This window comes from Bombus impatiens, unplaced genomic scaffold (genome assembly GCF_000188095.3).
Source record: "Bombus impatiens unplaced genomic scaffold, BIMP_2.2 scf_0361, whole genome shotgun sequence".
Classification (NCBI taxonomy): Eukaryota; Metazoa; Arthropoda; class Insecta; order Hymenoptera; family Apidae; genus Bombus; species Bombus impatiens.
The window spans coordinates 455,467-464,288 of record NT_176780.1 but is presented as its reverse complement, the minus strand read 5'-3'; the positions used below and the strand labels follow the sequence as shown (position 1 = coordinate 464,288).

General features: G+C 44.0%; 2 protein-coding genes across 4 annotated transcripts; one reads left to right on the top strand and one right to left on the bottom strand.

Annotated features, from left to right (window-relative positions):
- The first annotated feature begins 1,111 nt into the window (after positions 1 to 1,111).
- On the top strand, positions 1,112 to 3,351 carry LOC105680799 (cyclin-dependent-like kinase 5). Its single transcript, XM_012385880.3, has 7 exons — positions 1,112 to 1,763; positions 1,965 to 2,053; positions 2,162 to 2,355; positions 2,451 to 2,538; positions 2,615 to 2,786; positions 2,845 to 3,056; positions 3,134 to 3,351. The coding sequence occupies exons 1-7, from the start codon at positions 1,727 to 1,729 to the stop codon at positions 3,239 to 3,241; spliced, it is 900 nt and encodes a 299-aa protein (XP_012241303.1). The 5' UTR covers positions 1,112 to 1,726; the 3' UTR covers positions 3,242 to 3,351.
- A 186-nt stretch (positions 3,352 to 3,537) lies between these two features.
- On the bottom strand, positions 3,538 to 6,214 carry LOC100740051 (T-cell immunomodulatory protein). Of its 3 annotated transcripts, none has more exons than XM_033320826.1 (3): positions 6,097 to 6,214; positions 4,259 to 5,801; positions 3,538 to 4,161 (listed from the first exon to the last, which is right to left on the bottom strand). In XM_033320826.1, exons 2-3 carry the CDS (start codon positions 5,774 to 5,776, stop codon positions 3,898 to 3,900), a joined length of 1,782 nt encoding a protein of 593 aa, XP_033176717.1. In that variant the 5' UTR covers positions 5,777 to 5,801; positions 6,097 to 6,214; the 3' UTR covers positions 3,538 to 3,897. The 3 variants fall into 3 exon arrangements, with proteins under 3 accessions (XP_033176717.1, XP_024223527.1, XP_012241295.1); XM_024367759.2 differs by having other exon boundaries at positions 5,886 to 6,151; XM_012385872.3 differs by having other exon boundaries at positions 5,935 to 6,151.
- Between the last annotated feature and the right edge of the window lie 2,608 nt (positions 6,215 to 8,822).

The window sequence follows — 8,822 nt, the reverse complement described above, 5'->3', positions numbered from 1 at the left end:
TGTTACGAGATAATTCGTTTTGTGGTAGCTTACGCGCTGAAGAACGTAGAACAGAATCGCCATGTTGACGAACATTGGGATCGAGCTGCCGAGCACGTGTTGAACGAGCCGCATCGTCGCGCAACGATCAGACGTGAAACGCCGCGAAAATGTTTCTTTCCCGTGGCATCGTCCTCCACGCGGTACTCTCCTATCGAATTTTTATCTCGACGAAACAAAACACGACTTGGCGCTTAGCCGCTGCCAACTTCGTTTCCAACCATCTTGTCTTTCCGTTCCAATACGATTTCCCTCTCTGTTCCGAACTTTGGTGCTGACATTTGGAACACGTGGAATCGCTTGGAATCTGCATACGTAGAGCTTCAAGCATCGAGTGGTGTTAGAAATGATACGAATTCGTCGCCGTATACCGTACGACTGCTATTCCACGCGATTCGAAGTGTTTCCGTTCGCGTTACCATCGATCCTCCGTTTAGAATATCGGAAGATCGCAGTTTCGTGTTTGCCGTTTGCGTTTTCTCGATTTTACGAAATCTTATCGGAACGTTCGACACGAGATGTTCGATGGGTATATACTCGTCCGAGCGATAATTTAATAAGGATAATTTAATCCTAACTCTTCGTCCACTGGTCGTGTATAGTTTATTTGTTTTTTTCTTTTTTTTTTGCTTCTTGATTCTGCTGCCTCTAAACGCATTTTTCTATCATATTTTTCCTTCGGAGTTGTTCACGCAGACCCTTGCTTCTGATATTGTCAACATTGTGTACTTATCGAAGAACCGATAAAATAAACAATCGATAACAGGCTTGTGGTGACGTTCATGTCCATTACGCTATCCATACTCTTCCTATATTATCTTAAAAACGGAAGAAACGAGGGAAATAATTTTCACGAACGAAGAACGACGAGAGAAATACGAATACGTATTAAGAAATGAGAAAAACAATGATACGAAGACGTTTGTATTGTTGTCGTTGCAATCGCTATGGATTCCGCGTAATTCGCGACGTTATCGTTTTGCCATCGGTTTGAAAGTCCAACGACGTACGAACTTTCAAGTAATTGCCTATCCACGTTTTTCCCCTCGTGCGACGCGTTTTATAACGTGCACGCGCGCGGGTATTTATAAATTATACAGCTACGCCTAGTGGTTCTTTAGCGCGGTATGTACGCGTTTGCGTGCCGTTGAAATCGCATCGATCCGTCACTCGAGTTCGTGTCGCGATGTACGTACAACAACGATGCATGCTGCATGTGCATTTGCGTGTATAAACGTTCCCTCTCTCGGCGAACGAGTTTCCACGATAAGCCACGATAATGTTTCGAGCGGTAACGCGCAATTGAGCAGATACTGCGCGTCCGTTATCGCGAAACTCGATTAATTTAATGCACTTGCTCGAATTGACTCGATCTGCTTCGTTCTGTCGGTATACGTATATAGATTCACCGATCGGTCGGGTCGATACGATACGCAGAGTCCTTTCGAGGTTGTCCAAGTCGTGTGCGTGGCGTTCAAAGTCATTCGGAGGTCGTATTCGTTTCACTCGTTGGTTTAAAAGCGGTTTAAAAGTGGCGCTGATGGCAAAGATCGGTGCGAACCTGGTGGCGAAACGGCGCGTTAAAAAAGGTTCGTGGCGCCACTTGCAGCGGTGTGTTCGCGCACGACTGTTTCGAGTGCAGCGCTAACCACTCTGTGATTATTCCGCCCGAAGAATCGCCAAAAATATGCAAAAATATGAGAAGCTCGAGAAAATAGGAGAAGGTAAGCAAGCGTCTATCCTTTTTCGACTACCGATTACGTCTGGTTTCTCGTTTGGGATTCCGGTGCTGCGTGCCGAGCCGAGTGCATGTGACGTGTGAATGTGTGTTGTGTGCGTGTTTTTTGACAACCGATCGTAGAACGCGTCGTTCTCGCGATTCGCTAGCGAATACCAACGACATATTCATCTCTGGCGTACTTCAGGTACTTATGGAACCGTTTTCAAAGCCAAGAACCGCGAGACTCACGAAATCGTTGCTTTAAAGAGAGTTCGATTGGACGAAGACGACGAAGTAAGTTTATGGCGCCGACGAGATTCTGTCGCATTCGCGTCACTACAGATTCCCTTCCGATTCGAAACTCGATTTATCGTGACGACCTTTTCCGTTTGTTGCACGCAGGGTGTACCGTCGTCCGCGCTCAGAGAGATATGTCTACTGAAAGAGTTGAAACATAAGAATGTAGTGAGGTTGTACGACGTATTGCACAGCGATAAAAAGTTGACGTTGGTCTTCGAACATTGCGATCAGGACTTGAAAAAGTATTTCGACAGTCTAAACGGAGAAATCGATTTGGACGTGGTCAAATCCTTTCTGTGAGTACCGTTTATGACTCGTTTGTGATTTGCCGGTCGGTCGCTATACATAGACCCGCTACCTATGCTGACCGTGTGCTTTCTACGCTTCTCAGCTACCAATTGCTCCGTGGATTGGCATTCTGTCACAGTAGGAACGTATTGCACAGGGACCTTAAACCACAAAATTTGCTGATCAACAAGGTACGCGTGATTTCGTAATTTCCAGAGAAATTGAAAAAACAAACGTTGCTTTATCTTTATCTAAATTTCTATTTAGAACGGCGAATTGAAGTTAGCCGATTTTGGACTGGCGAGAGCTTTTGGAATCCCTGTAAAATGCTACTCAGCGGAAGTCGTTACGTTATGGTACCGTCCACCGGACGTTCTCTTCGGAGCAAAATTATACACAACGTCCATCGATATGTGGAGCGCCGGTTGTATATTTGCTGGTAAGTAGCCTTTTAACAAACAAGAGAGAAAAATACGATGCCGATTTCGACTGCGTAGAACTAGCAAACGCCGGTAGGCCACTGTTTCCCGGTTCGGACGTAGACGATCAATTGAAGAGAATATTCAAGATGCTGGGTACGCCGGTCGAGGAAACGTGGCCGGATTTTACCACTCTTCCAGACTACAAGCCATTTCCACTCTATCATCCCGCTCAGGGATTGGCTCAAGTTACGCCGAAACTCAATTCCAGAGGCAGAGACTTATTACAGGTATCTCGTCATATTCGGTGTTTCGCGAGAGAAATCGTTGGTCTCAAATTCTCACCAGGAAAACTTGTCCTTTTCAGAAGTTATTGGTATGCAATCCAGCGTTACGGCTGTCGGCGGACGAAGCAATGGTGCATCCCTACTTCAACGATTTAAACCCTGCCATTAAAAACGATCGTTGTCAGTAGTGAATGCCACATGAATTGTCTCGATCTACAGCGTATGTCGCGAGTAGCGTAACGACCAAAATCACGCCGGCAAAGATCGTTTGTTAATATATATATATATATATATATAATATACGATATATAAAAAGGTATATATATATTATATATATAATATACGATATATAAAAAAGGTATATATATATATTATATATATAATATAACTAGTATCGTAAGTATATATTTCGCACTCGATGCGTCGGTTATGACGCGAGACGAAGCGACGAGTCCTGTGTTATAATAAGAATGTCCAAGAGAAATCAATAAATTGTCAATTTTATTAGCGACGACGATTTATATTCGAAACGCGCAGAGTGCGTGATATATTTCAGAAACTTACTGTACAAAATATCGCCAAAGATTTCCGTAAACTACATACACACGCGTATTGCTGATCGTATACCGACTTGTATTATGCATCGCGTCTAGTCGCGTGTAGTCGCGTCTAGCCGCGTATGTACGTTCGTTTATTCACTTGCTCACTTATTTTGTAGATGTTTGTATATTTATTAATTTATCGATTCGTTAATTTATCTGTTTATTTACCGATTACGAAATGATTTACAGATATATTAAATACATTTCATAAAGATATCTGACACGGTCTCTTGATCGAACCTTTACATCGCGTCAAAGGGAAATCTGTGCGCTTCTTGAAGCTTCTCGATCTTATCTTCCCTTCGCTCTTTCCAATAAAGAGCGACGATGATAGCGGATATCAAACCGCAGGTACCCGTCAACGCGGCGGCGCTCAACAAAATTAATTTACTGGGAGTTACTAATAGCTGGGCTTTCCATCGCCAAGGTTCTGCTATCGGATTCGGAATCATTACCATCTGGGAATTGGGTATGATTTGCGGCCACTCCCGAGATTTTCCGCCGACCTGTCGTGAGAAACAAACATCGGTCAGCTCGCGAACAACAACGCGCAAAAGAGAAGAAAGAGAAGGACGGGTAAGTGGTTCGCGCGAATATACTTACCCCGATAGTGAGAGCGTCGACGAAGTTTGGTGTTCTACCCAGACCAAAGATCGTGTATGGTAAATTCAAGGAAAAGTGTGCGCTTTGCGGTAGCTGAGCCGCAATCGCGTTACGTGGGCTGCCGTCTTGAGTGGTGGTCCTATATGCTATCGACGGGCCGGGAAGGTTCGTCCCGTAAGTTCTCTTTTTCTTGCCGAGCGAGCCCGGCGAAATTGGATACATGCTATTGTTGCGGCCCGTGAGTACCATCACTTTGACAAAGTTTGCGTCGTAGTCCAAACTGTTTTTGAACGCCGCTGTACGGTAGCTGCTGCTACTTTTGTCCACCTCGACCAAGATCACGTCCAAAATGCCATCTTGATAGAAGTCGTAGAACACCGCCATCGCGGTTTCGTTGTGGAACGGATTTAACGCCTGCCACTTCACTTGAAATTTTCGAGCGAACGTGTTACACGAATCGCACGCAACGTTCTCCAGCAAATAGGATCGTGTCTGTTTGCCGCTAGTCGACTTGAGCGTAGCTAGCAAGTCTGGATATCCGTCCATGTTGAAGTCACCGCCGCGGAGGGTAATGGTGTCGGTGTACCGTTGACCGTTAGGCTCCACGAAGCCCCACAGTACGTTGTCTCCGTCCCTGAAGTTCACTTCGAGATTATACCATGTGTCGGAGGAGTACATCATGATCGTGCTGTTGGTACACGCGTTATCGAAACAGAGGGGCAAAAGCAAATCCATTTTGCCGGTTAGCTCGACGTCCAGATAGAGCGTTTGTCCGAGGATACCGTTGAAGTTCTCTGAAATTCCATAGGGAAATGATATCAGCTTGTGAAATTCGAATCCCTGCTCGACTCCCAGCCAAATTTCAAAACTTTTGTTCGTAGTGACCACCAGATCGGCCAAGAAATCGTTGTTCAGGTCTAGATAAGCGTTCGAATGGGGTTGACTGATCGGTGACAGTGGTAACGATAGATCTAACGGTGCCCTCATTGGCACGGATTTCGGAGGTTTTCTACTATCGTCGAATACCCAGAACGTTCTCTTTTTATATTCATCCAAGCCGAACAGATCTATTATCATATCGCCGTTATAGTCGAGAGCCAATGGTTGACCTGTCATCTTTATCAGTGGTTCGTTGGTGCAATTTAACCGACCTTTTCCACCCCACAATACGTATCCGTATGACAATTTCTTTTCTTTGTTGTACGTGATCACCAGCACGTCCATGAATACGTCTCCATCGAAATCTCCTGGTACTACACCGACGATGAGATGACGGAAGGTGCAACTTAGGTCGGAGCTGGGTCTCAAATGAGGCTCCTGCTCGGCAGCAAGAAAGATTTCAACCCTCATACCGTTTTCGCGCAACATAAACACGTCGGTCAATTCGTCGGAATTGAAATCACCGAAAGCGGCTGGCATGCCGTCCAATACGCTTCCGAACACCGCAGGAGTAATGTCGCTGCATCTCACTGCCATCGCAGTCCCTATCACCAGCAAGATTATCCACCGAATCCTCATCGCCGCGTCGTCCACCGTTACTTATCTGGAAACAGATATTTTATTTTCAATTTCAATTTCATTCGTATCGTGTTCGTGGTGTATCGGACCGACGGTAAGATCGAATCACCTTTGAAACGTTTTTTTGACGACGCAACGATCGCGTTTGACAAACTAACCTATAAATCGTCCAACCAAGTTAGGTGACCAGTACTACGATTAGGAGATCCAGCAATCGGGAAACTTTATTCGCAGCGTGTTGAACAATTATTATTATGTGAGAAACACGCAAAAGTATTCGCCGAGAATAGTACAGACTACGATCATTCTCTATCACTTACGTTTTAGATAAATTGCAAACGCAAACTGGTTATTGCTCATCCTGTTTTGACAGGTATCGATTCTCGGAAGCACCATCTCTCGGCCGATAACGCATTGAACGAATAAAATCTATTTTATCGACCACCGTTGCGGCGAAATACCTGAAAATTTGATTACCTTTCGATTTATGCGTGTACGTATATATGTATATATCGATTTCCCGATTATCACGCATCGATGAAGATACACGATTTCCTTAATCATTCGGTTGAATTCTCTTACGCTAAAATGAATTAAGATCTCGAAGGCGATGTACTCGTTGAGCGATATTTTATTTACCCGTGTGTACACTTTATACGCTCTGCAATTTCGGTAATATGAAAGATATTTCGCGTACGATCTAGAAAGATTGCGTCAGCTTTTGCTGCGCAACGACCATAAATATTCGTATAAAAATATCAATCGTTTTACAATTGGCTTTATAAAAAGTGGGTTCCCAAGAATTTCTATCGCGATTGTCGGTAAGTCGTGCATACACGCGCGCTAACTGTACGCAGCCACGACTATACACGGTTACATAATTTATATGTGTATGTGTGCGTGCACACACACGCGCGCGTATATACATATAGGCATATACGGATAGCCTAGTGTAAAAAGATAGGTACGAATCGTACGAGGCGTTGCGTGTAATACGTGACCGTAATTTAACAATGTCCTCGCGTACGCAAAATTTCATACGGGCAGTTGGTCGTATTTCCGCTACAACAATGATTTGGATAGTCTACGGGTTACCAAGAAATTAGCGACGTAGTAACCTTGGGGAAAGTCGTCGAAGATACATTTTCAGATAGACGATCACAGAAAAACGCAGGTACTTCAGATTGATCCGCCGCGATCCCTGTTTACGCGATCAGAGGTATCGGCGATACGCTCGCTCCGGAGACGGTCGAGCAAAAAGAGATACGCGATAACGAACGGTAAGTAATTAGAAATTTGAAAAATTTCCATTCGGAAGCGACATCGTTTCGGAGGTTGAACGTCCCGAGCAGGGGGGCTTTTGTAAACGTCCGCTTGAACGCGAGGGTACGTGGTGTTCGAGTGTCGTCGCGCGTACTACATAACGGGGCTAAGCTCATGCGAATTACGACGAAGTAATTCGATAAAGTATACTCGTATACACCCGTAACAACGCCTGCATGTACGGGGGTAAAAAGGAAGAGAAGCGAAACAAAGGCGTACATGTTTCTTTGGCGTTGGCGTGTCATACGTTAATTCTGCACTCACGACTACATCTTAGTGACGATGGCGATAATTACGATATTATTGCTACTACTAACTATAATTATAATAATAATAATACCAACAATAAACAGCAACAATAATAATAATAATAATAATAATAATAATAATAATAACAATAATAATTAGAAAAAGAAAATGCATTCTGCTACGAAGATATAATTCCTTTGAATGTTTCCTTCTTTTTTTTCCTTTTTTTTTTTAGCATACTTAACGGCTACTTTTTCTCTCTCACGCTCGCTCTCTTTCGTTCTCTGTCTTTTTCACGTTCTGCCTATCCTTTCATTCTGCTTTGTACACGTTGCATAAATAAGAAAGAGCAACAAATTGTCTAACGTCTACAACTCGATAAAAACCTATGCGTAAAAATATTTACAATATTTATATTATAAACCACTGTTGTATTGCATTATATTAGTTGCGACGCGACGGTTTGAAAATTCCCGGACGTTTGCGAAATCGGGTAGCGATTTATCGCGTTTCTCGCGATCGCTTTCAATCGCGCGATATAAAATGGCAGTTGCTCGCGATAACGCGTGGTAAGTAACGAACGAAAACAGAGATGGGAGAAACGCGAGGATATTAACTTTAATACTGTTATAGTACTTGTCCGTTTACTCGTAGAAGCGGCATTCGGACGCGTCACCGTCTCGAACGCGCCATCGTACTTTGTGCTGGGTTTGATGGCGCGAAGCACCGATTAATATTCGATCGAGAAAGAGAGAAACGCGCGATTCGCCCGTGCTCGTGCATCCAGAAATCGGACGGAAGTTTTAGTCGATCATTTTGATTGGTCGATAACCGCTATTAGCGCGCAATAAAAATTGACGCCTCGAAAAATACATCGATTCGATCTTTATTTCGACGCTGTTTGGTCTTAAGGCACGTAATCTCCGTTAAGTAAAAATGAATACTATAAAAATGTAAAATTATCTGCAATTTCTATCTTTCGCTCGCTCGTTTCTTTTTTTTTTTTTTTTCTTTACACGCTTATCATTCTTTCTTTCCCTCTTTCTCTCTCTCTCGTACATGCACGCACGCACGCACGCACGCACGCACGCACGCACGCACGCACGTACGTACGTACGTACGTACGTACTTATCCAAGCATACATATATCCGCGTAATTTACTTTGTCTGTACTCGATATAGAAATGTGACGTTCGATTCGACTTACTTGCTGTACAAACGTTTGCGTGCTATTTAACTTGGCACACGAGCAAGGGACAAACAGCGAATGTACGGCTCCTCGCGCGTCGGAGGAAACAACTAATCGTCCAGGCGATCCACTGCCGCTGTGACAAATCACTATGCAGTTCGTTCGAATATCCTTCTTTCTTGGAATATATGCCCGCGCGTTCCTATCGTCTTGCTCGCATCTGGTTTTCCGTCTAGCGTTTTGCGATGTCCGTGTTTCGTGTTTGTCAACGGCCACTCGTCGAAC

What these genes read in the sequence shown, in the direction of transcription:
- LOC105680799 (XM_012385880.3), top strand. Translation starts at nt 1,727, where the DNA reads ATGCAAAAATATGAGAAGCTCGAGAAAATAGGAGAAG. An exon ending in GACGTGGTCAAATCCTTTCT is followed by an intron (nt 2,356 to 2,450) that starts GTGAGTACCGTT and finishes TACGCTTCTCAG; the next exon opens with CTACCAATTGCTCCGTGGAT. An exon ending in GAGGCAGAGACTTATTACAG is followed by an intron (nt 3,057 to 3,133) that starts GTATCTCGTCAT and finishes TGTCCTTTTCAG; the next exon opens with AAGTTATTGGTATGCAATCC.
- LOC100740051 (XM_033320826.1), bottom strand. Translation starts at nt 5,776, where the DNA reads ATGAGGATTCGGTGGATAATCTTGCTGGTGATAGGGACTGCGATGGCA. An exon ending in TCGACGCTCTCACTATCGGG is followed by an intron (nt 4,162 to 4,258) that starts GTAAGTATATTC and finishes TTCTCACGACAG; the next exon opens with GTCGGCGGAAAATCTCGGGA.